The sequence below is a fragment of the Aptenodytes patagonicus genome, chromosome 3 (assembly GCF_965638725.1).
Source record: "Aptenodytes patagonicus chromosome 3, bAptPat1.pri.cur, whole genome shotgun sequence".
NCBI classification, from domain to species: Eukaryota; Metazoa; Chordata; class Aves; order Sphenisciformes; family Spheniscidae; genus Aptenodytes; species Aptenodytes patagonicus.
This window is the reverse complement of record NC_134951.1, coordinates 85,434,290-85,461,482: the sequence shown is the minus strand read 5'-3', so window position 1 is coordinate 85,461,482 and position 27,193 is coordinate 85,434,290. Positions and strand designations below refer to the sequence as shown.

The 27,193-nt window shown below is 40.8% G+C and overlaps 1 protein-coding gene across 2 annotated transcripts; it reads right to left on the bottom strand.

Moving 5' to 3' along the window:
* Positions 1 to 67: 67 nt before the first annotated feature.
* On the bottom strand, positions 68 to 26,260 carry TSNAX (translin associated factor X). 2 transcript variants are annotated; one of them, XM_076334112.1, is made up of 7 exons: positions 26,202 to 26,255; positions 24,965 to 24,995; positions 23,952 to 24,059; positions 20,530 to 20,644; positions 18,725 to 18,855; positions 3,590 to 3,717; positions 68 to 1,902 (listed from the first exon to the last, which is right to left on the bottom strand). In XM_076334112.1, the coding sequence occupies exons 3-7, from the start codon at positions 23,968 to 23,970 to the stop codon at positions 1,528 to 1,530; spliced, it is 768 nt and encodes a 255-aa protein (XP_076190227.1). In that variant the 5' UTR covers positions 23,971 to 24,059; positions 24,965 to 24,995; positions 26,202 to 26,255; the 3' UTR covers positions 68 to 1,527. The 2 variants fall into 2 exon arrangements, with proteins under 2 accessions (XP_076190227.1, XP_076190226.1); XM_076334111.1 differs by lacking the exon at positions 24,965 to 24,995 and having other exon boundaries at positions 26,202 to 26,260.
* Between the last annotated feature and the right edge of the window lie 933 nt (positions 26,261 to 27,193).

Sequence of the window (27,193 nt, the reverse complement as noted above, 5' to 3'; positions counted from 1 at the left end):
ACAGTGGGAAACTCGCACTGTTTTTTACTGCTGGGACCAACGGGCAAAAGGACCAACGTACAGGCAGTGACTGCTTTTCAGAATTTATTGTAAAAAACAGTATTAAACAATAGGAAAAAAGCCACTCCTTGTTCAACCCACCACATATTGCTTTATGTGGAAACAATGGAAAAATGTGACAGAAATGTATTTACCCGTTCCTATCCATGTATCAGATGATCCCAGCTACTCAGGACATGCTCATGGGAAAAATATTGGCAGTATCACAGCATATGGAAGTGGAAATAAAAAACACGCAGTATTTTCAATTGCAGTTGGGAGGCCTATTTCCTGGAGTCTAAAGATCATGTTATCTGTTTTCCTTTAGCATAATGTACATTATCAGACTTTCATAACTTCAGACACCGGCAGAAAGCCCTGATTTTTTGCCAATGGTGACATACCCACCTCAAAGATAAATGTGGAAGTCAGAATGTCTGCCTTATTTCTGTTTGCAATTTCCTTTCCATAGGAACATGCACATGATATAGTCCTTGCTAACAGATATTTAAAGCTTGGCTAGCCTTTTTTCACTAATACCAGTTCACCCCCGCTGGAGGTCCTCAGGGCAGCACAAACAATGGAGAACAGACTTCCAACACCACACCACATTTGTTTTGGCCAAAAACTGCTTGTCCTAACACCAAATTATTCATGTTAAACATACTTGGTAGATGATCTGCTTTTGTCTACAAACAGAAGGATGTCAGATTCTGCGTTGAACTGTATTACAAAAAATGTAAACCAATACATTCCCCAATATTTTTTTTTTGTGGATTTTCTAGCTCATGTCAAAACTGTGAAGTACCAGTGTTAACTTAAACAGAGCTGAATTTAACCGGAGCCCCGAAATAATGAGTGCACAGTAGTATTTACCTGGTGTAATTAGCTTCATTATCAATTGTTGAAAAGTTGACTGAGCTTCAGTTTCATGCTCAAAAGCATTAATCAGAGAAAACTTAAGTTACATGTCACCTTTGAGACCACCTCAGTTTCAAGTCAAGGGATGAATTTACACATATATAGGTGCCTTGTTTTGGGTATGACATGAGTATAGAACCCAAATATTCAGAAAACAGGTGTCAGCAGAAACCTATGGATAATGCTAAATAACAGTACCTAACCATTTCTTTTTCCACTGCTGTGCTTGCTGAAAACTGGTAACAGCAACCACAACAGTTTGAGGTGACTCACACAACTGGCAGTCACTGGGGTAGAGCAAAGTGGAAATTTTGGCCATTCTGAAAGAAGATACAATGGAGCAATACAGGAAATTCCATACCGAGAGGACAAAGTCAAACATTTGTTCTCTTGCACATCATAAAAAGTATTTTTGGTTACAAATTACCACTGCAAACAATCTTCTCATAGATAAAACTAAAAATGTCTCTACCTAAAAAGCTTTGAGAAGGGTCAAAACCCCACAAACCATAACTAAAATCTTTCTCTAAGTCCTCTTCCTTTCTGAGTTGCGACAGTCTCCTTATTTTAAGAAAGGCCCTCCTCTTGGTCAATCAATTCCGTTTTGGTGGAGAACACATCAGCCAGCATGTGCTTTGGGATTTCAGATCCCCGTACTTTTAATGTGTAGCAGGCATTCTCTACTTTTGCCAGACTCTGTTTCAAGGTATACAGCTTCTTAGATACTTCGTAAGGTCCAGTGTTGCCAATGAAAGTAAAACCATCATAAATCTGACATAAGAACTGGCTCAGTTCAAAAGGCGTGTCTATGTCACCGTTTCCAACACTGCTGATGCACAGCCGCATCAGCTCTCCAGTTAGATCAGCCACTCCCAGCAGGTAATCTACAGGTGTTACCTTCAGGCTCCACGTGTGTGGTTGTTTATCATGGGAATTGGAGGTCTGAGGACAGAACAGAACAAAGTCCAGTACAGAGAACTATGAAAAAGCAGTCTATAATGGTTCAAATACACACTAATTTATCTAACATAACCGGTAACTAAAAACATTCCAGAAAATTAAATTGCATGGCACTTCCACACAGTCTTATTTCAGAAGTACTAATCTCCTCCCAGCACACCGGAAGGTATGAAAGCATCATTTCCACTTGAGATGTGATTTCCATTCTAGCAAGCATGATAAACGTACTATGCTTCCACCATCTCGATTTGCAAACAGAATTATCACGTCTTTGTACCAACATTTATTTGCAGTTGCTTTTTTTTTTTTTTGGCTCACAGAGCTCAGCCTAATAGATTTAAATTTTTCCTAAATGGTCTGTCCAAAGCTACCAAAGCAATCAAGAATCAAAAAGAGTCTGCATTATGAAAACAAATCATATCATTTTGTAATAGCATCTTGCATTTCAAAATATAGTTTCTACAAGAAGCTGATAGGTATAGTTCTCTCAGATCCGTTTTATATCAACTGAACTCATTAAAATAGCTAAAAAAATACTGCATGAAGAAAACTCATCAAAAAGTTACAAGTTTGCTCCTATATCCAAGTTTCCAATACCTTTTATTGCCAACATATCGGTAAGGTGGGAGACAATGCAGGTTTCTTTCTGTTCCCTTGTTCCCGTAACATGCTATCCACCCGAATTCACAAACCTGGTCAGAGGCACTGGGGTTAACAACTTCACAATTTGTTAAAACAAGTGTGCCACAATGGGTTTGCCTCTGGTAAGAACAAATGAACTTAAGCTAAAAACTTGGCTTCTTTGCAGTATCTTACCGAGAGAATGAAAGAAGAATAAAAAGTGCTTTACAGCAGAATCTCTTCAACAGAAGCAGACTCAGGAATTCATCTAAAGCAGTAGTGCTGTGCATTACTGTACATTGCACGTGCACTGCATGTGCATTTCGGTACATTATTACAAAATCGCCTTTTGTCCCCTGTCAACAATCAAACTGTACCCAGTTTACTGTGGTCAGTGGCAGTAGCTTGTCCCTATGCAAAAAGTTCTATTTAAGGCAGGGTAGGAGTACGGGCAAGTCAAGAAACAGCAGATATGGTATTAGGGCTAAGGTATGATGGGACACAAGCTTGTCCTCTGAGGGGAAGCATCAAGACCAACTCCAGGAAAGTTACAAATGACCAAGCTAAGACATATGCAGTGCATTTTAACAGAAACTGAATACAGCGCCTCCTGTGACTAGTTCAGTACCAGCAGTAAGATTTCATTCCTGGAGTTCATCCTGCCTTGGATTTGTTTGTCTCCCCCAACTTTTGCTACACCACTATACACCAGTAGGCCTTACAGGCAGTCACAGCCATTAAAAATCCCTCCTCTACATTTGTTTGCTAGTATTTCACTATCCTGGTTCTTTCCCCCTACCAGAAGGAGTTCAGTTTGCTCTGAATGAAAAGGATGTGAAATTTATGAACTTGTGTCCCACGGATTTAGTTTACTACTTGTCAGAATAAAAAGCATGTTTTGAACAAGTGAGTCGAAGCCCACACGTATATCTAATACCATTCCACTAACCGGCCTTATTCAATCAGATGCCAAAAATGTGACTAAGCCTGCTCACTGCATTTCCATCCCAGAAAGATGGTTGTCACATGAGAAAAGAAAAACTTTTACCATGTTTGTTGTTTCTTCTCTGTCTTCCGCTGTAAATATTAGTTGTTTGTTGATCTCTTCAACACTAATCAAAGATCGTGTTTTGATAAAATACTGAAATGAGACTGCCTCAACGTATTCTTGAAGTCCTGCAAAAATAGAAGAGTTAAGCTAATAATTCAAACTTTCCAGCAATGCTCCATGCTCACAATTATTTATGTTTTTTAGAAATCTTTTAAGTGAGACTATTTTAAGATTACTAGCAAAAAGTGAAAACTAAGATAATCCAGAAATAATACTGAAACATAATTTAACATAGCATGCTTCTGAAGTATGAACACCAGACCAGGAACACAGTAGATAAACTTTTTCAAGTTTTTACTCCAACTGCATTTCTTTTTCAGAACCTTCTGTAATACCAGTATAAAGCATCATGCTACTCTCAGAAACATACGGAACAGCAGCTCCCCATAATGTCCCACAGGGGTCCGTATTGGCACCGGTATTGTTTAATATCTTCATCAATGACACAGACAGTGGGATCAAGTGCACCCTCAGCAAGTTTGCAGATGACACCAAGCTGAGTCATCTGAGGAAATGGCCTCAAGTTGCGCCAGGGGAGGTTTAGATTGGATGTGAGGAAAAATTTCTTTACTGAAAGAGTGGTTAAACATTGGAACAGGCTGCCCAGGGAAGTGGTTGAGTCACCATCCCTGGAAGTATTTAAAAGACGTGTAGATGAGGCACTTCGGGACATGGTTTAGTGGGCATGGTGGTGTTGGGTTGACAGTTGGACTCAATGATCTTAGAGGTCTTTTCCAACCTTAATGATTCTATGATTCTATGAGTGGTGCGGTTGACACGCCAGAGGGACGGGATGCCATCCAGAGGGACCTGGACAAGCTCAAGAAGTGGGCCCCTGTGAACCTCATGAGGTTTAACGAGGCCAAGTGCAAGGTCCTGCACCTGGGTCAGGGCAACCCCCCATATCAATACAGGCTGGGGGATGAAGGGATTGAGAGCAGCCCTGCCAAGAAGGTCTTGGGGGTACTGGTGGATGAAAAGCTGGACATGAGCCAGCAATGTGCACTCGCAGCCCAGAAGGCCAGTCATATCCTGGGCTGCATCCAAAGAAGCGTGGCCAGCAGGTCAAGGGAGGTGATTCTGCCCCTCTACTCTGCTCTGGTGAGACCCCACCTGGAGTACTGCGTCCAGCTCTGGAGCCCTCAGCATAAGAAAGACATGGACCTGTTGGAGCGGGTCCAGAAGGCGGCCACGAAAATGATCAGGGGGATGGAACACATCTCCTCTGAAGAAAGGCTGAGAGAGTTGGGGTTGTTCAGCCTAGAGAAGAGAAGGCTTTGGGGAGACCTTATTGCAGCCTATCAGTACTTAAAGGGGGCTTCTAAGAAAGAGGGGGACAAACTTTTTAGCAGGGCCTGTTGCGACAGGACAAGGGATAATGGTTTTAAACTAAAAGAGGGTAGATTCAGACTAGAAATAAGGAAGAAATTTTTTACGGTGAGGGTGGTGAAACACTGGAACAGGTTGCCCAGAGAGGTGGTGGATGCCCCATCCCTGGAAACATTCAAGGTCAGGTTGGCCGGGGCTCTGAGCAACCTGATGTAGTTGAAGATGTCCCTGCCCGCGGCAGGGGGGTTGGACTAGATGACCTTTAGAGGTCCCTTCCAACCCAAACTATTCTATGATAATGGAGCTTTTAAAATACAGCATTTGTACAATGGAGAGTGCAGATTAGTATTTCAAGAGTTCACAAAGACACAGGACACAATGCAGAGAAAAAGACTGCAGATAAATCAAAAGCAAGGCAACTCACCTAAAAAAAAAAATTTCCTTTGTTTCACCTTATTAGCAACAGTAGATACTTGTTTAAAACTGAATTTCCCACTTCTCTATTTTGTGGGAATTACTGAACAGGCTCCTTAAAACATGCAGGTTAGGGGAAATTCATGTTCAGGACAAAGCATCTGTGGTTACAAATCACTCCAGACCAAAAAAAAAAAAAAAAAATCAACCAGACAGGACTGTGATGTCCAACAAAAGGAGTATACTGAACAACAGCTCTGTCCAAAAGAACTTATACTCTAAAAACAAGGCATGCAGGGGGACAAAAGGAGTTGGTGTGCTGGCAAGGAAATAAAAGATGGGATAACAAATGTAGCTTGTACAGGATTTGCATGCCATCTACAGCTACCTGCCATAATTACCTCTCACTACCTACTTAGCAGATGGTGATTTTCTGTATGCATTATAGCAAAGGTGAGATTTGAAAAAGCTTGAATGTTCAGACAGTGCTTTCACAGGTTCTGTCAGTTTTTCCTTATGTGCAAAGAGCAGATTTGGGGAAAGCATGTGGGAAAAGTTCATAAGCAGAAAGCTGAAGTTGGCACTGTCAGTGGAAAAAAAGCAAAAACAAACCTGGAACAAGCAGCCATGGCAGGACTAAACTCAAAAAAATTTTGAAGACAAAATCAATGCACGTGTATATCTGATCTATGGACAGAGAAAGCGCCAAAGGAGGATGTTAAAGGAACAGACTGTAACATGACAGAGATGGCTGTAGCAGAGCCATTCTGAGCCATTTTAAGGGGATGGTTTCACTTCAAGAGAAGCAAAGAGGTGACACAGCCATATCGTGCTGCAAGAGGGCCAGGATTAGACAATAGTTTTGCCAGTGCATAAAGTGAGAAAATGTGAGGTAGCTAAGAGCACCAGAAGTAGAAACCTGTTTCCATTAGAATAACCTTAAAATCCTCAACTGACCTCTACAGGGCCAGGAACTCAGCCTACAGAGATATGCAGGAAGCAGCAAATTTAGACTTTATCTGGATCAAAGAAAAAGTCTAAATCAAAAAGAAGAGAACATAGATTTGAACAACAGATGAGGGTTATTACCCCAAAAAAACTAGAGGTAACCTCAAGGGAAAATTCAGTTGTAGGCGGCTTTCCACATTACAATCACAAAAGCGTGATGAGTGACCTGCATTTTTTCCTTTTAAATATGTATTTGCAAGGTGAGCGGAGGGAATTCAGAAAGGCAATTCAGCCTGCACCCTTTAAGCTTCTGTACAGCAGCAGTGGGAAAAGCAGAATAAACATCCAGCAACCACAGCCACACTCAGCACTGCTGTTCACAAATCAGAACACACACAGGGAGCGGCAAGGCCAATTAAATACAGTATTTAATCAACTACATTCAAGTAAAGCATTCTGGCCACAAGTAATAGAAGAATACTAAATAAAAGCTACTCAGGATCTTCCAAGATAAATAACTTCAGAAGTTGCAGAGAGATAGATTTCGTCACCCATTCTTTTCCCGACTTGCCCTCCCATGTACCACAGCCAGTAATTCATTACAAAATTTTGGCTTTTTTTGTGGATAAGCTGTAAGCTACCAGATACAGCAGCATTCAACATGACAACATTTGTGAGAATCTCTCTCTGCTATCTGTGGAGAAGACTATCGCATATGAAGAATCAACTTGGCATTTTCCCCAAGTTCTCAGAGAGATCAAATCAGCTCTCAAACTGTTTGGTAAACAGTTTTCTCAATCAACCATAACTTCCAGTTTCAGCTCACTCCACTTTACTACTTCTCCACACATGTTTTGTCCTTTGCCAGGATAAGTGTTTGGCTTCTCCGTTCATTTATTTTTATGTATTTTTTTATATAGTCATATGTATACATACATACACACATTTTTGCTTCCTCCCGCCGTCCCACCCTAGCTGACATGTTCCGCTCTTCTCGCTCCTTCTGTTTAATGCCACCATGTGAATGTTGCACACACAGTCTGGTTTGTCATTTATTGTCACCTTTTCACAATCAGGGAATCTGTCTCCCACTATTTACAAGTAAGCCTTACAAAACCTCATTTAAAGTTGTTACCATTACAAATAGACTGGTAACAAATCCTGGTAACAACTACTTTGCAAAAAATATCCGTATTTGACTTTTTTTTTCTTTTTAAAGTCCTTCTTCCAGAAGTAGCTACAACATGACACTTCAATGACCCAAGACCTTGAAATAAGGTGTTTCCATGTGCAGGTAGAAGGATGTTTAAACTTGTTATGTTGTAGCTTAATGGTAGGACATCCGCTATTTTCAGCAAATAATCCCCAAGGTGAAAAACCCCATCCCATTTCACTACACCATCCAACAATACCTTTCCCCTTATGCTCTTGTTTTGGATTTATTCCAAAATTGGCTTATTTACGGATTGAGCTGCCAGTAATGGAATAGTTTGTAAGACTGCCATTTATGTATTTTTTTTTTCTAGTACACAGACCAAAAATCCCCATTAAAAGCACTGTATTATTTCTACCAGCAATTCTTAAAATTACAGATGTAAGGTAACGAAATGCTTAAATATTTTGATATTTTATTACATTTAATCTATATAAATAGCTTGTACTAGTGACAAGTTACAGTGACCCAGTATACCAGCTTCCTTCTATATTTTGAAAACTTATTTTCTACGTAAGAACTAGAAAGTTACACTGAGATATCTTCTGCGCACATATTATCTATAAAGGAGGAGGAGATTTTGTGCCTGAAAGTTTGTGCACTTTTTTTGCCAGCTGTATCAGCTGATACTCAAGACATTTATCCTTACCTACATATGCAAGCTCTGAGAAAGAACTGTTAAGCAGTTTCTCTAAGAAACTTAGCAAGAAATCAGGTTTCTTCAAAAAACCAAGTCAATGGAGCACTCAATCAGAGAGTCAAATGAATGCATAAGGGGTAGGAAAAGATAGTTCTATTTAAAAAAATGAGTAAAGAATAGAAATTCCTTAGTTGCAGGAGTCAGGTTAGGGTAAACAGAATCTAATTCCACCCAAGAGGTACATACATGCACAGAAGTTTTAACCCAGAATGACAGATCAAACAAGAGGTGAAAGTTTCCCCCTAAAATTTTGTTTACTTCATTTCCTCCTTTAAATATCTGTTCAACAATTAAAAAAATGGGTTAAAATGGATTTCATGCCTCTCAGTTCTTAAAGTTAGCAATGCCAGTGCTACCTGCCATCTTCCTGAATAAGCTGCTTCTCTCCCTATTTCTTCTCAAACTCATTTTCCTTCTATCCCTTCGTCCTCTTTCTTTCCTCTTTCTCTGTATCTTTTTGTTCACAGAGCAGCCTGTGCTGATGGTTAGGACACAAGCAGATGACAGCCTGTGTTCTCTTACCCAGCTCCTCCCCTAAACGGTGCAGCAGGAATCACAGGCCAATAGCAGCCACTAGAAAGATGGTACAAAATATACACAGCAAGTTTCTTCCAGGATCACTATATGAAGGGTGGGGCACATTATTTACAGGGCGAGTCATGTGAAACTACCCACTTGTAAATTCATTACAAAATCAAAACAGCACAACCACAGCTCTACCTTATCATCATGTTTAGGCTGGTAAGTTACATTCTCATTTAAAACAAAACAAAACAAAAAACCAAAAAAACCCCATACAACCTGCCACAACCCAGAAGAAAAAAAGAGTCATACTCTTGTGGAAATCCCAAACAGAGAAAACCCAAAATTAAACTGGAAAGCCCTTATTACTAAGCTCTGCAGAATATGGGGAGGATGGTAGACTTAAAGAACCCATTTCTACAAGCATATTGATCAATGAAGGAGAGAACTGGTGAAATAAGCAAATAATTAACCAGGTACATCATCAACTGAAACAAGCACAAACAATAAATTTAAAAGTATTAATACACAAATTAAATCATTTTGCTTCAGAGTCAGTGTCCTATTAAGATGAAACTGACAATTCACACCTCAGTCTTCTCCATTTAAGTTCTCTCCAGACTTGGCAATGATTCCTTAGATTCACAGGTCTCTTTCCACACACAAGTGATAAAAACTTAAGTAATTAAACTAAAACTGAGGCTGTGAAACAATCCAACTGCTTTGTTGATTGTGAGCGTGAATCAAAGGTTAATTTTATAACAGTACACTGAAAGAGCATAAAGGCAGCTATCCTCAGAGACAGGCATGCTCTGGACATCCTGTTGTGAAAATGGCTTAAAAGAGTATTTCCAGTCAGGGATGGATTTTATAAAATGGGACTAACTAACAAATACAGATAAAAGCACTAGAACAAATGTCCATAAAAGCTTACAAATTTTTGGGAAAAAAAGATCTGTTTCTATTCACTGAGTAATGCTTCAAAAGCTGAGTCATTATGGCAGGTAAGACTACGAGTAGTCTGAATTTTTAAGGGAACCGGGGAGAGAAAAAACACAGCTAAGTCCACATCCACATAAACAAACTGCTCCATTTTATCAATCCAGTTTTGAAATTACTTTAGTAATCAGTACAAACCCAGATGTGAATATTTGTCAGAAAAACTTATTTTAAATAACCTTGAACTGATTACTAATGGAATATAAATAATGTATATTACATCTAGCAGTGATTTGCCTAAACTGGTTTACTATTATATCAATAATTAAACTGTTGCAAATTTCTTGTTTTAAACCCTGAATGCTTTGTTGATTAGTCAATTGCTACTTGACACATCTATGACCACCAAGAAGTTCTGTTCCCTTCTAGCTGCATGTGTTGAAATGATGTATTTCAGATACTGAAGTGTTAATACTGTTTGCACTTTGTTTGAAGTTGAATACACACCAATTTTAGGGAAAAGGTAATCCCAAGATTAGTCTGTTTTCCCAATAACTACAGAAACAAATATAGGTTCCCTATTTAATAGGCACAGGTGCCTGTGGGAGTTAAATTATTTCCCCAAACAGGCACAAAAACTCTGCAGAGAACTGCAAAGAATAATTTAATCTCTCATTGCAGAGAACTGTTTAATCAAGCCTTTTTGTTATTGTTATTAGAAACATGTACCTATGACAAATGCTAGTTTTTTTGCAGATGACTCATCGTGGATGAGAAATTCACAAGCTTTCATTTTGCTCCTACTTGAAGACCTGAGGGATGTACCACGGTTACTTTTGTAACCAAGTTTTTTGTTCTGAAGGGTTTTTTTTTATTTCCCCCAAAAAATGTAGTAATTCTGAAGAGCAGCCGATGTTCTACATGAGTTCTTAAAAAACAAACAAAAATACCCCAAACTATTTCTGTGACAAGCAGTCTTCCTGATCTCTTTGACTACCTCCAATTGCCTTGATAATTGATAAGAGAGTTTTAAAAGTTATTCAGTTAGATGGCAATTTTTACACTACTAACAGCCGTGAGGGCAAGTGTTCAAGACACCAAAGGAAGGAAGCTCTGACTCAGCCAGGATGTTCATTGATCAAAGAAGGAAGAGCACACAGCTTCTTCAGTTCAAACCCCAGTGAAAGTTCTCCTCAAGATGACGTTGTTTCCATGCAACAGCCCCAGCTCACTAGCACATCAGAAGTACAAATGGTGGCCATTTATCCTCATAAATATAGATCTGGTGAGATGGTAAAAAAGGTACGTCACCACTCACCAATCCCTATTTCTCACCACATGACTGCAAAACAAAAACCTAATCACGATGCACTATACTAGTTGTTTCCTGGAATGGAGTTCCTCTATGACACATTCTCCTGTGTGATTTTAAACAAACAAACAAAAAAGGTTCATAGATTTTTCTTGGTCTTCTCTCATGTTCCACCTGCACTAGGTTCCTGCAAAGGCCGGAGAGGTCTAGTCTGTGAATTACTGATGTTAACAGCTGCAGGGTCGAAAAAAATTCCTGAGCCAGAGCACCAGGTCTCCTCCATTTGCTAGCTATGAAACTGAATTAAAAGACAAACAGCATCACTAGTTTCAGATTGTCATGTAAATAACTGCAGTATTTGCCATAATAGTACCACAGGACTTTAGGGCAGTTAGGTCTTAAGTTAGAACTAGGAAAGGACAATCTTTGTTTGGCCTGATCCACAGCACGCAGCTTTAAAAGATTGTATATAGCTTCTTTTACGGACTTATGCTGCCCTCAACGGCTCCTGCTGAATTTACGACTTATGCTGAACTCAATGGCTCATTCAGGGATCAGCTGATCATCAATGCTCACATAGTGCATGCCCTGTTTGGTCATGTCTGAATTCACATTCATTTTCCCAGGTTCGTTTTAAGCTTTTGTGTATGGACGTACAAACCCTGCAGCAGAAAGTAAAAAGTGAGAGGCTTTGCAGTTGCTGATTTTTCACCTTCCCTGGGAGAACACCAGAAATAATCAAAGGGTAGTAAAATGCAACAAGCTGAAGCTATCAAGTTTCAAATAAGCAACTTGCAGGGTGAAGAAAATCAGATTGACAAAGTTTGTTAGCACACTCGGTGATGTGAGAACATCAGAGAAACAGAGAAAGTAACGAAACAGAGAAAGAAATTAACAAAATTAGATCTGATAAATATTAGCTTATTCACTGCAAATTCCATTAATTTTCCAATATAATCAGGAAACTTTGTTTCCATTTCTGGCATTTTACCTCTCACCCACAACAGAAAGAGATGAACTTTAATTCTTCAGTTACATCCTGTTCCTGTGTTATTATGTTTTCCCACCATCTTGCAGAAACCTGATTGCTTCCTTCATGGATAGCTTTCCTTTCAAGTTTTAGGTGTATTCAAGTCATTTCCTGGGTGAGACTTTTACAATTCACGATACCTTCCTCATGCAGTAAAAAGCTTTTCCTTTGTATCACCGACCTACGATTAAATATGCCACCTATATTTATTATAGGTGGCATATATTATTTATTATTATACAGTTTTGAAACTTTCTTAAGAAAAAAACGTCCTACTTCTACTGTTCCTGATGTGCAGAATAGTTCTTTACCTTGGTATTATTTCAGAAATACATAGGTGTCTACAAATGCAAAGGTAGCTAGCACAGCTCAAGTATGAGATGTTCTTTCCATATTATGAGTGAAAAAGTTAAGAACAAAAAAAGCAGGTAACACAGAAATCATTACGTGGATAGCTCCTTTAGTTTGTGTTCTAATCCGAATCCTTCATACAATACCATAAAAACCCAATATTACTTAAATAATTAGTAATCTAAATCTGGCCTGCTTGGACGGACCTCACTCATCTCGATAGCATTTCTTACAGCATCATGTCTAGTCCTACATACTGCAGTTAAGAAAAAGTATTCTAGTACAATTAAAGTATTTCCTTTTCATCCACGCAGACTTAACTGACTCTGTCCAATCCAGCAATGCAGTTTGTTGCAGTATTATTCACGCCTAAAGTGACTCTAAATGGCATAAGGCAGGAGACAGAAATAAGCTCCATTATATCATTCTCTCAGAACACAAATAGTGCCTGCACAAGATAATTTATGTGTTAGACTGCGTCAATGCTGAACTTTTACACGGAATTTCCCGCCTCACCATCAGCAGAAGCAGTCGCAGAGCAATAGTTTTGACAAGGTGCTGACATTTTACAGCCTCGTCATCTAATCCTATTGAGAGCAAGTGCAGACATGATAAAGAGCTAATGAGCTTCTCTGTGCACACCACTCCACTCACCACTGCTGCTAGCACAGGCACACAGCAAACAGAAAGGTCAGCCGACAATGCTCTAGTTGCAACTACTATCATCACTCCATGCCACGCTACTGAAGAAGCCCCAGAAGAATTACGGGGTCCTCATTCCCGATTTTGTCTTATGTACGGCTATCAGCTGTGAAGATAATACCACACCTTTACTTGCTTCTAGCAGAATTTAATGACCTAATCGTAAAAACATCAACACGCAGTTAAAACTATCACTCCAAGAGGTTTTTCAGTCAAGCTGCCCTATAGAAAATAGTTCAACACCTCAAAAGCCTTACAATTCTCTCACACGCCCTTATTGTTACGGGACAAAAAATTGAGTAAGTCTTCAAATAGCTAGAGATTGCATTTAACAAAATCATGTTAAAAAGGTACTCCATTCAATCCAACACAATGCCAACCTATCAAGCAACTCTTAGTTTCCCTCTGCATTATGCAAGTTTTGCATTTATGCAGAGTAGATTTAGCACATGCTTAGAATAATTCCATAAATCCTAACATGTTGCAGAGCACCCTCTTTCTTGTCTTTAAGGCTCGTACAGGTCTTTCCTGTATACCATTGATATTTTCCTTAGTATTTTAAATATATATATAAAAATAGCCAAACACACACATATACATATATAAAATCCTGAAAAATTTCTTCCTCCCCTTCATAAATTCACACAATCTTTTTCAGTCCTTTTCTTCCACAGTGTCTCACAAGAATTTTAAAGAAACAGTACACATTTCCTCACAGGATATATAAGGTATACACTGCAAAGTGGGGCAAAGGAGCAGGAATTCTATATTACAAATAGTAAAGCTTTAAAAATATCAACAAAGCAGAACATTCTAACATAACAAATGAAGAGCTCTACATTAAAAAAAGACTTCATTATTTCAGTATCTCTTTGTTTGCTTGTTTAATCGTCCCCTGGGACAATCTGTACTGTTAAGAAACATGTAGAAAACAGTCATCAGTTTTTGTTGTTGTTCAATTAGTGCTATACTCAGTGTTTGAGCTCATGCAAGTGTCCTTTGGGGAAACGTCCTGCGTGCCATTAGCACTATTCTTAATGAGGGAAAGCATGAAACTCCTTTAGTGCTCTGCCAGAATTGTTTTATCTTCAAGTCAAAAGAACAACTGCTTGGAGTAACCCCAAAAAAAGCATTTAACAATTACAAGTGGCAAACAATATTCCCAAGCATTATACTCATAGCACTTTTCTATTTATAGGCTAACAGTTATTATACTGAATAAAATATGTATTAGGCAGCTTTATTATGCAGTCATGATTCCCCAGTTAAGGCTGCTACGATGCTTTCCATTATAAGCCCAGTTTTGATCCCTTTTACTCTTTCTGTGAGAGGTAGGGTGGGGAACAGGAGGATGTTTCATGTTTGGTTTCAAGACAAAGGAGAATATTTTTAGGAAGTTTGAGGTTAATTGGACATGCTGCTTTTGAGATATGGGACACAGGCATTTCTTTTTTCTTTTTTGAAGAAAAAAGCAGTTTAATGGCAATGTTTTTGTTCATAAAAAGCTTTTTAACTAGTTCTCCAGAATTTCTTTAAAATACAAAATCAGAATTGAAAACTAGGTGAAAGAAAGGTCTAGACTTACAGCTCTAGGAAATACATGAAGACAAAAGATCTAGCACTTTTCCTAGCTACATTTATTTTCAAAAAGGCATGCAAGCTTTTTCCACTGCGAAAAAAGCAAAGCAACAATTAAAGAACACTAGACAAAAACAAAACCAAAAGCAACATTCTTAACTTATCACTGGTTCCCTCCCAATTACAGTTCTTCATAAACAGTGGGGGGCAGGGGGAATAAAGCATTCCCTCTCACAGTTGCTCTTTATCTAACTGTCCCCTCATTCTTCGCGTCTCTAGGTTTTCTATCTCAGCTTCATAACCCTGACATCAAGCATCTTCACATCTCTGACACCTCCTTGATCCTAGCTTCAGCAGGATCACAATCTACAAGTCTTTAAACCTGCACATTCCTTTTTTTTGCCATCCCAATGACTAACTGGAGACCGGAAAATTTAATGAACAAGGTAAGAGTAAAGCTCTGGCTAAAAGTTTGCCTTTTGTACTTGTCATACACACGAGCTCATTTAAACAATGCCCAAAAACATTCCCTGTCTTCTCAGTGACACGTGTATATTCTAGCACGCGCCCTTACAAAGCATGCACAATGGACGTCAGCTGGCACAAACTCCCCTCACAGAGGAGCATCATGTAGAAGAGCTAGAATTTAAGCAGACGCAGTGGATGACCTACAGAAATGGAATGAAGGCAATTTATTTCAGTTGGATTTTATATACAGTCTTCTTAATGAGGCAAGAACTACCTAATTACAGAAACAATGGGAGATCTCAGGGCTAGGCAGTATTATACAACTGATGAGATTCCACAGACTTGCCACTTACTCATGTCACCTGAAGAGAGGAAAAAGGTAAAAGCACAGCCATTCCCAGTTCTAACTCCAGAAATGCAATGGGGGGCTGCGTTTTTCTATCTTTTAGTTCTGTCCACAAAACCACAAAGTTCAGGCATTTGTTTGAGAGACCGCACACCTGATTGCTGGAAAGATGGACAGCAAGGTCTACTTCTCCTCCCCCTTACTATTTAGTGTACTAATACCTCTTTGCCATCCTTTCTTTTTACCTAGAGAGGTCAGTAAGATTCATTCTCTTAAGTTGTCTTAAGACTGTAGTAAGAAAATTCTTTAATTCCACGACAATCTCACTCCAAGTCCTTGCAAGCGTTAGGGACGTGCTGTTGTGTATGTAACTGTGTGCAGGTCTGGGCCCGACAATTTAAGAATGTGAAGGTCCTTGAATGCACCCAGAGGAGGGCAACAAAGCTGGTGAAAAGGCTGGAAGGAATGTCCTATGAGGAGCGGCTGAGGACTTTGGGCTTGTCTAGTTTGGAGAGGAGGCGGCTGAGGGGCGACCTCATTGCTCTCTACAGCTTCCTGAGGAGGGGACGTGGAGAGGGAGGTGCTGAGCTCTTCTCCCTGGTACCCAGTGATAGGACATGTGGGAATGGTTCAAAGCTGCGCCGGGGGAGGTTTAGACTGGACATTAGGAAGCATTTCTTTGCCGAGAGGGTGGTCAAACACTGGAACTTTGGTCAAACATTCTCTAGGCTTCCTAGAGGGGTGGTCGATGCCCCAAGCCTGTCAGTGTTTCAGGGGCATTTGGACAATGCCCTTAGTAACATGCTTTAACTTTTGGTCAGCCCTGAAATGGTCAGGCAGTTGGACTAGATGATGATTGTAGGTCCCTTCCAACTGAAACAGTCTATTCTATTCTAAAACCTTTGCAGCTGTAGAGGCCCTGAGTCATCATACACATGCAGCAGGCCTCTAACTTCCTCTACTAGAGGTCTATAGTAATTTGGCCTGCTCTACAATGGACAAATACATCTTAGTCATTTTAAGAGGCTGAGATTTAAAACACTGGGGAAAAGTTTTAGAAATGCTGAATTGTTTCTGATAGTATATTTTCAGTTGTTTTCTAAAGAGTTTAGTCAGGTCCATTTTGATATTAACAGATATCTTTATGCAAGTCAGAAATCAATTATGCAGGAGAGTCGGCGTAGCTGACTGTGTATGAGCATTTACCAAATATACAATGCAAACCTGAAGAGAAATTTTTTCATTAATTTCTTTATTTTCAGGTCGCTATGGCTAGCTTAAGTTTACATATCTTTCATATAAAAAACAAAATCTACCTTTTCATGTTGGAAAAGATGTATTTTTTAAAAACCAAAACCAGTAATTTTTTTTTACTCAGAGGAAAGAATCTGGAACTAGAAACCTAGCGTCAGGTTTGCTCACTTGCTTTGTAAGACACGGGTACTCTCAGAAGTTATCACACGGTAAGTTTCCATATGTCTGCTGTGTAGACGTAGTCTATTATGTCTGAGATGAATGCAAGCTAATTGCAGGCAAGCTGCCCTTCAGTAAAAATAGAGGCGGGTATGCCTCTTTGAATTTGTGGCACACAAAGCCACATACTAAGAAAATAAAGACAATTCAGGTGAAGCAGCTGATGCAGGGTAACTGGTTACCCCATTACAATTTTGCTCACATGGCAAGGCTGATAGCTTGTATCATGAGGTCTCACAAAGATTCGTGAGGTAGCAGACCTCAAATGCTGCTGTTCTATAGATAGCATTATATGACTCACACAGGACTACAAACTTGAGGGGTTATTCAGACAAGGCTTACAAGTCTCAATGAAGCTTTCAAAAATTTTTGTTCATAAAACTGAATGCAAGGATTTTCAGCTTTTATAAGCAGCACTTAAAATGAAAGTCCAAACACACTTCCAGCATGTCAAGATACTCATAATATACTTGGACTAGTATTGTTCACAGTTTGAGGTCATCTGTAGTGTCAGAGTTTTGAATTCTCTCTTTCTTTTCATTGCCTCATTACAGTACTAAGTTATAAACAGCAGCAAGACACACACAGATTAAGTGGCTCTTTAAGAATAACTACTAATATTTAGTTTGAACAACCCAATGCACCACAGGTAAGAGGACTGTGGAATTGAATTGGAGCCATTGAAGACTAGCATGGCAAGCTCCTTCTCGTTCAGAAATGCCAAACTGAGCTTTCACTTAAGAGCTGTCTCACTCTTAACAAACTTAAGTTTGTGTAAGACATAAGTACAAGTTAACCTGTGCACTGTTTGTCTTGTAAATTACATAGATATATTTGCTGCTGGTTTATCAAATCAATCCTATGGACATTTTTAAACAATTAAATCATTCAGGGCAAGTCTTCAGCTCTCCTCAGCTGAAGAAGTCTTGCCTGAACAAGGAAAGATATACAGGATTCCAAAATGTTTAAAACAAGATTGATAAACAGAAGACACTTTTATGCCATGACCAAGATGTCAAAGCAGCAGTTACATATTTTGTTGCCACAGCAGTTGCCACAAACAAGGCATAACAATTTTAGGTAAGATTCAGATTGTCAGCAAAGATTTAGCAAAGAAATACGATTTGACAGCAAAAGTCATGAAAGCACTGGGACTTAGTATCTCAAGGATGTTAGTAAAGACTGCTATTTACAGAGAGGAGCAGAAAAAGATGTGATTGAAACAGATATACACGCCGATGTAATGCTTGTAACACAGAGGCAGAAGCACATTCTGAGTCTTTAGAAGAAAGAAAATGCTAATCTAAGGATTTTAATTCATGAACTTTATCAACTCAAAATGGGATCATTTCACAAGATAGTCGCTCCCACTCTCCTCCCAGAAATTATAACCCTTCAGGTGGGGTAAATGAGTGTGTTGTACATACTCCTCTCAGTCAGAGAAGACCAGCCAGCACATTTGTTAGAACTACTCCCAACTTCAGTTTAGGTCAGGGTCCAACTTTTTCCAGTTGTAGTCTCCCATTTAAGTCTTCGTTTAACTGCAATGATAAGAAGACTGTAGGGCAATAGCCTCTCTAATACCAGAGCTAACTTTGCTAACAACAAAGATTAAACTGAGTCCTGATTTATAACCACAGAAATGTGACAAATTCAGACCTGCGGCATGAAGAGGAACCACTGCTACATAAAGAGAAACTGAGCTTAGTGCAAAATAGCATACTTTCCCTGTTTTAAAATAATTTACCTGGAGATATAGCTCTGTGGAACTGATACATGTCTTCTCCAATCAGTTCTTGTGCAACCTGCTTAATCTTCCGTCGGACAGCATCTAGCTTGACTTCAGATTCATTCAGTATTTCTTCCCCATTGGGAACACTGCAATCATAAAACAGAAACTGAAAAAGCAGCTTTCAGAACATGAGCAAACAGTTAAAAAATATTACACATTTTCTTTTACTAACCAATACATTTTCAATGGCTTCAGGAAAAAGCAAAGCCAATATTGGAATGAGAAACAGTTTGACTTTCATTGATACCTACTGCAGATTCTGAAATTCTGTAGATTCTTACCATGAAAATAATCAACCAGCCAAACACAGTTCTGGTAGCATGATGTTTATTCCAGACTAGAATTTTAATTATTGCTTAAGTAAGAACAATGAGAAACACGTGCAAAGGCTTCAAAAAAGTATTCTGGAAAACTAGCAGTATTTGCAGAAGTCCTTCAACCTCTTAAAAAAAAAAAAAAAATCAATATTTTGCAATACATTACAGTATTGCAAAATACAATACATGATCTACTTCTACGTGTGATTTTTTTTTTAGGAAGTAATTATGGACTATGCTCTTCAGGAACAGCTGAAATATCTGATTCACAACCACAATATATACTTGGCATTTAAAGTTTAGTTTATCTAATTTCCTTTCAACTTCCCCCTCCTCCACCCCCAAATAATCTATATGGTATATTAGTTTACAGTCTATTTAAGGAACTACTGATAGACTGGTCTCGAGAAAACATTTAAAAGCAAACAGATTTCTGAAAGTAAAGCCACAATAGCAGCAAAAAGCAAAGGAGAAGGAAATAAAAATACAGCATGGAAAGCTTCCACTCTCAGAAAAACAGGAATGTCTTACAAAACAGGAATCTAAAATTCAGAGTAAAGAGGAGTTTGTTGTTGTTGTTCTTTCCTCTACCAGTTCCCAGCTATCTAGCCCCTGCAGTGGGAGTAGCTATTTACAGTCAAGGCTGTAGCAGTTACTAGAATCACTGCAATGCCTCTTTGCAGAAGAAGACCAAGTTAAAAAGAGGGCAACTTCATAATCCCTATTTATAACTGTTACTACTATGGTACCTATAAATAGTTACTACTACAGCAGAAATGCATTGATAGGTAACAAAAAATAAATTAAATTAAAAATAAAAGGAACAGGGAGAGCTGTTATAACTGTAATACGCAAGACCAATGTTTGACACATACAGCAAACATTTTCTACAACGGGCTATGCGAAGCTTCAAATCTTCCCGTTATTCTTCTAGTTTGACTGTGGCTTCCAAAGATTGCTTGAAGGCTCATGAGAACACAAAACATATAGAAGCTCAAAACTTCACACAAAAGCCTTGTAAGTTGCAGTATGTATTGATGTAAACAGAACCCAGGTGACCTCCTCTTTGCATCGATGACCTAGGGTGAGGCTGCAAAAACTGAAACGGTGAAGTAACTGCAGAGGCAACTAACCTGAAGGAAGGGTGCATGCTCTCCTCTCCCAGCTTGCTGAAAGCTGGAAAGCTCCCATCTGCTGTTATACTCTACTACTCTGATCCTGTTTAATACATCGATAAAATCAACTGAGAAACCTGAACCAGCATCTTTCAGTTCTCTAACTGGAGTGTGCATGCATTAGCTCACATCCACCCTAAAGAATGTTTATGGGAAGTTAATTAAATTCCTCTCAACAGAACACGGCAGCTATTAATCACAAATACAGAAAACACTGCAAGGCAGCTTCTAGGTTTCTATGAACACTTTCATGCTCAACGTGACTCACCTGGTAAACCTGTGGAGCAGAAATATTGTTCTTTTGCTTTCAATAGTTATATCACGACTGAGCTTCACAAGCCGTTCGTATTTATCATGCCTGGTGTCAAGCTCCAGCTGAAATGCTGCAGAGTCAATTATTACAGTAACAAGCACGGTTATCACACGTATACAGCGTAGGGGAAGAGCAGAGAGTCTGTGCTACGGTAACCGCTTATGGGCCCCAGCCCCACCAGCCTTTTCCCCGGGGTGCCTTTTCCCAAGGTCGGCAGCACAGCTGCTCCTGCACGGGGCACGGCTGCGGAGGCCACCACTGCCTACCACCTGCCAGAGCTGCAAAATTCATCATTAATACTACTTTTGTTTAATAAGTCAGGTTTAAATATACATCAACCCTGATGATGCTTTAAGGCAGCCCAAACAATTTTAAGGTAAAATACTTGTTTTAACTAGTAAAATCTATTCTGCAATACTGCTGTTCAGGAAACTGACTTAAAATTACACCCAAATTCAGCAAGATAAATTAAAAAATAAAACCTGACAATCATTAGTAAAAAAGATCCACCAGTCTCTAAAACAAAACAAACAAACAAAAAAAAGGCATTTGACTAAGGCACATATACTGTTAAAAATGCACCATTTAGTAAAAAGAAAGGTTGCATTTCACATCCCAACTAGACTTGTCCAACAGTCAAGTATTTTAATATCCCTAAGAACTAGAAGTACTAAAGCAAAGTGAGATCAATTACTTAAAGTAAGATTTCTGACTTAGTGATGTAAATTCTGTCTAACTACAATGAACACAGAGAAGAGAGGATGTGTATCTGGTTATCACAGTCAAACATTATGAATGTTTCACAGATACCATTAACATTTTGTAGATCATTATTCCACTAAATAAACCATTAATAGATACTTACAAGAAATCTAACACATCTCCTGCATAACTGTCTGAGGTGTTAAAGTGTCCGTGTGAGAAGACAGTGAAAATAAGCTAAGAGGTTACATTTTTAAAGGGTCTAACAAGTGAATATCCTTTAGAAAAGCGTAGCAGTTTGCTGGCAAGCGAAGTTTAGATGAAGCTAAAAAACCCCCTGTATTTCTCATCGCCTTGATAAAAACTCAGTTCCTCTTAATTTTGTTCTGTTCTCCCCAATCTTCTTCTGAAACTCTAAGATAAGTCGCAAATGCTCCCACTGATCTTTTAAATCTTTCATATGCCTGATTGGTGCGTCTCTTCCAAATTCTGAGAGTCAAGTCCACCACTGAATTATCATAAAGAAGAAATTTTCCCTCAGATCATAGTGACAGGAACTTGAGGGAGGGTGACTGGTACTTTCCTTCGTAGGATGCCATATATGACATTTCCAACGACCATTTACAAATTTCATCTACCAGGAAATTCACTATTCTGAAGATCTACAATATTAGTAATGCCCCTAATCTCTTCCGGACAGTTGCGGCTTTTAGACTTTTACATTAGATTTTAAACCTGTTAGGGACTACTAGGAAGTGTTTTGTGACCTGAAGTAAAACATAGACAGATACGGTAATCTTTAGCCTAAAAGGATGCAAGAAAACCTACTGTACTGTTGCCTAAAATTGCAAAGGATTAGAACTCGGGGGATTCTCCAGGCTGACACATCGAGACCACACAGCCGTTTCCTCCACACGTTCCATTTTAATGTCTAATCTATTACTGAAAGCAAAGACTCAGACTCTATTGATTTTGGTGGTGCAGAATCAGACCATTAAAAATGACACTTAATAAATCTTAAGCTTACAAACCAAGATACTACCCACTCTCTGTATCACTGAGCTGTCGTATTTAAAAATGTATTAAGCAAAAAAAGGTGTAACGGAATACTCCTTGGGTTTTGATTCATTATTATTATAGAAGACAATTTCTCACTAATTTTTTAGAAATCTTTGGTGCCAACAGATAACTATGCCAATTCAAGTACAACATTTTTCCAAAGTGATGAAAAAGAGCAAAATGCGTATAACCGTTTAATTTCACACATTAAGTTGTTTAGATTCAGGCAACATAAATAGAAATAGTGTGCCACTCCAGTTCACCTTACACAGCTTGCTCAATTATAAGCCACCTGGAGCACACCTTTTCTTAACGCTTGTGCCTGACATGGAGACAAAGACCACCTGTGTCTCCATCTGGGGCTTATAAGCACTAGTGCAATACAAAGAGTGGATCTTTGAAAAGCTGAATAAACTGTGTCCCTTACGTCCTTTCTGAAATTAACCAAACGCTGCTGACTGGATCTCATGGGAAAAGAGGGAAACGAGTGTTGTTTTGAATTTGCATTAATGGCAACCTTATGATAAACTGATATGCTTAAGGGTGAAAAATTAAAGTTGAAAGTACAGTTGCACTACTCAAGTCAAGCACAAGTGTATGTAGGTAATTCAATATAAAAGTTCAGGGGTCAAAGTTAATCATCTGCCAAGCTGACTTACACAGAAAAAAAGAAATATCTGTTTTAAAGAAAGCAGGGAAATTATATGATGTCAAACTGACCATCTGTAACAGCCATCCAGCTCTGACTTCTTCACCCTTCTTAGCTTCATAAAAAATAGGTGGGACGGGGAAAATTTTACACCAAGAATTAATCTGTTCCCCGTATCACATCTCCTTCCTGCTTCTGTCAAGGCTTCTCATTTCTGAAGCTCAACTTTGCCTTGTTAGGGCTTGTCTAATGAGAAAGTTCAACTAAATTTACTGGAGTTTAAATCTGGTTTTGTGAAAATCCTATAAAAACAAGTTGGTGGGAGGGAAGTTTACACTTGCTTATTTAAAGAAACGGAAATACAAGCTAATTTTAAAGAGGCACTCAAACTGAAATAAGTGTCTACATACAGATCTATATTAGTTAGCTAAACTCTTATTTTTAAAAAGTGCATGTGTAAACAGCTACCAACTTGCAAATCAATGCATCCAGATTTACATTTAAAGTAGCTTAGTCATCTGTGCACCAGAGCTAAGGGCAACAGCTAAGAGCCTTCTCAGTCTCCCCAAAGGTAGCCACCTCCTCCTCTTGTCCCCATGGCTCAGATTTTGCATTACACCTCTGCAGATCTTACAGTTTTCTGCCACCAAAGGGCCCGGTCTGAACACTTAAACGCAGTTTGCTTAGCATCAGGTTCAGCACAAGCGGGGTGGGGAGGGGGAACAGCAGGTAGGATGAAAAAGGGAGCAAGTAATGAGTCGGGTGGAGCTATGTGAAATCCCACTCTTGGGACTTTACTGCACAAAAAGCAAAACACCAAGCTCTAAATGTATGAAGTACGAGTCCAACTAGTTTCAAGTTTCTCCCCCAGAGAAAGCTGGTTTATTCCATCACTAAGTACTAGTAATTTCCTAGCAATTTCTACACCACATGTTTTTATAATCTGGCTTTCCAAATGCTTACTTACATTTAAAAGACATCATCATAGCTGAAGATGGATTAACATTCTCTTTTTCCTCTCTTCTTTGACCATGTGGAAAATTGTCATGCTTTCGTTTTCTGAACCCGCCCGATCCTATTAATAGAAGATACACACCAAAAAACGTATTTAAAAATAGTTTTGCCAGAGCGTAAGCAGCATCCAAATGCTGTCTTCAGAGCATTCCTGACTGTAGCCACATTTTACAGGATAGAATAAGGTAACTGAATGAACCTTATTACCAACTGACATCATCTTCACGTTAGTATGCTACTTTTTCCCACCACATTCCTAGTGAAAATTAGAAAAAATCCTACCAATTTCAATGGATGAGTGTGGTAGGATCCTAAGTCCTTTTCTTTTTTTTTTTTGTAAGGTCTTCACACCCTTTTATGTTTCCTTTCTGTAAGGCAATGGCTGCATGGAAATCCTTGTGTGAGCAAGGGCCTACAGGATTAGACCTTTTTTTTTTTCCCCCTTTCCTTTTTTTTTTCCCCTTTCCTTTTTTTTTTTTGAAATTATTCTAAATATTCAGTTTGACAGGAGTCATTAAAACCACAAGTTTTTCATTACTGTAATTATTCATGTCTTCAGTAATCAGAAAAAGAAGCAAGGCATAATTTAAGTAGACTACCATTATCCAGGTACGCAGGTTTAGCTCCTGCAGCGTAGCATCTTAGGTCCTTACACTCTGCCCTTTAACCAGTTTCTTCTCTTTTCACCCCGATATAGCTGTTCCGTTCAACTGGCCTTATATGCCTCTTCCTTAGCCTCCCTTTTCAAACCCTCACCTAGAACTCATCTCTTTTGGACTGTGTTTTACTACTGATTTACACTTTGTACTGTTTCTTCCTTTCATCCTTCCTTCACCTAGGACTGACTCATTGTGTCATTCATGTTTCAACCATTCCTCCCTCTCGCTACCTCCTTTCTGTGACAGCTGTACACTTTGTGTTCCTAACAGAGGCCAAAATTTGGCAAACTCTGACATACAAGCATACCTTTTTGAATATGTGGAGTTCTCTCAATTTCCTTAAAAGAAGAACAAAAGGAAGCTACTTAAAAGTTACAGACGAACACTGGATTTTAAAATGTTTCCGTTTAATTGTTTATTATCCTAAACCAAAACCAGAAGTGGGCGTTGTTACTTTTCTAAAAGAGGAAACTGAAAATCATTTTTTCCTTCTTTTCTGTTAGGACCTGAGTTCAGGGTTTTGTTTTTCCTGTAGCAGTTAAAAACATTACAAACACAACCCCTGAAATAGTGCAGAGAATTAAACTCTCTGCAGTATTCCGAAAGTTGGGAACATCATAATGACCTACAGGAAAAAACAGGCCCTCCTGAAGTTGGGGGGGGGGGGGCAGGGAAGAGAGAAATAGAGTGAAGAGGTTCCACTGAATAACCAACAACTTGAGTATCAGAAAATCACAGACTGCAATAACAGCAACTTAGCCTTAATTTAAAAAAAAAAAAATAAATAAAAAAGCCAGCTTCCTTGTTGCAGAGCCTGCTTTCTGGCTGAAGGGAGGTCTGTGTGACCGCCTAGGCTAAACCAACACACAGTCCACAAAGTGAGTGCTGCGTTATTGACAGCCAGTTACCACTACAAGCACTTTACAGGCCTAATGCACCCTCAGCTTTTGGCTGTAGCAACTGCTTTTTTACCACAAAGGATGATTTCTAAACCTACATTTACAGACATATCTGTAAAGCCCAAGTGAGAAGGCTGTAACACCTCTGAAGGGACGGTCTCTCTCAGTGTAAGGGCAGAGTTTAGTGACACAGTTGAAGGGAACCACTGGTTCACGGCAGAGGCTCACACCTCCGCCCCCTCCTAGCTGCAGGCCCCCCCCCCGCTTTCGCCAGCTCTAACCCCTTGCGCCTTTGTCTCCTGCCGGCTCAGGGAGCTGAATCGGCCCCTGAGGGCCCGCACAGCCGCCGGCCCCGGCCAGCTGCGGCTGGACCGCCCCTCGGCGGCGGCGGCGGCAGGCGGCGCATCGGCCGCACGCACGCCCCGACAGGCGCCCGCCCATACCCCTGCGCGCCAGGTGGCGGCGGGCGGCCCCGCTCCGGCGGGGAGGCGGCACCGAGCCTCAGGGGGCCCCGGCACTCGCCTCGCTCCGGCGGGGGCCGCAGCCGCGCCGCACCGCGCCACGCACCGGGGAGCTGCCGGCTCCAACCGCCGCCGGGCCAGAGGGGAGGGGGAGGGGGAGAGGTACGCGCGCCGCCGCCGTCACCTTCCTTGCCGCTCATCCCGGTGCCGCCGCCGAGCCAGGCCGCGTCCCCCCGGCAACCCGCTTCCGCCCCGCGCGCCGCCAGGGCCCCGCCGCGCCACCCGCCGCCCCCGCCCCAACGGCGCCACGGCAGGGCGCCCGCGCGGTTGCCTGACGGCAAGACGCCACACGGGCGGAGGGCGCCGGCCCGTCGCCCGCGGCCTGGGAGGCGCGGTGCGGAGCTGTGGCGGCGCGCAGAGTGATATCGGGCCTTGTTGCCCGCGAAGTCGGGGTAGCGCCGAGGGCCGGGCCGTGCTTCCGAGCAGGCGACTCCGTGGGCAACTAGTCTGCGACCCCGCCGTGGGGCCTCCCGCGCCCGCGGCACGACGGGACATGTAGTGCGGGGGCGGCAGCGCTGTCAGAGCGGGGCCGGGTGGCGGGGCTGCGGCCGGCGGGGAAGCCCCGGTGTTACCTGCCCACCGCCCCCGCTGACAGACGGCGTGTTCTGCCACCGCCCCGCCCGACCAGCTGAGCGGAGGAGGAGGAGGAGGGGCGGCGTTGGTCCCATCGACTTTCCTCAGCCTGGACCGGCAGAAAGTGGCTGTCACGTCGCCTTCCCCTCACCCCCCTGCCTTCCCTCTCAGGCCCTCTCCCCACTCTCTGCCTCCTTACTGCCCCTTTCTCTCCTGGCACATCGGGACCTTGGTGCTTTCCTTCCACGCGAGGTGAATCGGAGCACGTCAACAGCCCAGAGTGGCCGGCACCGAGCGCCGCGTTACTCCCCGTAGTGCCCAGCGGGGAGAGGGCCCCACAGCACCCAGCTATGGGGTGTACCCGGTGAAGGAGGCAGGGAGGATGCTGACTGACAGTGAGACAGGACCTGGAAACTGGAGACACTACCAGTACACCGAAAAGATCTGATAGTGAGGCTACCTGATACCTGGAAAAGAAATCCGAGAAGCAGCAGATGTAGCTGCTGCCACAGGGGAGGCAGCAGCCACAGCAGGAGAATAGAG

Coding starts and splice junctions, on each gene's coding strand:
- TSNAX (XM_076334111.1), bottom strand. Junction 20,645..23,951: donor TATGATGATGTCTTTTAAAT/GTAAGTAAGCAT, acceptor TTGACTCTGCAG/CATTTCAGCTGGAGCTTGAC. Junction 3,718..18,724: donor CCACAGAGCTATATCTCCAG/GTAAATTATTTT, acceptor CTATTTTTGCAG/GACTTCAAGAATACGTTGAG.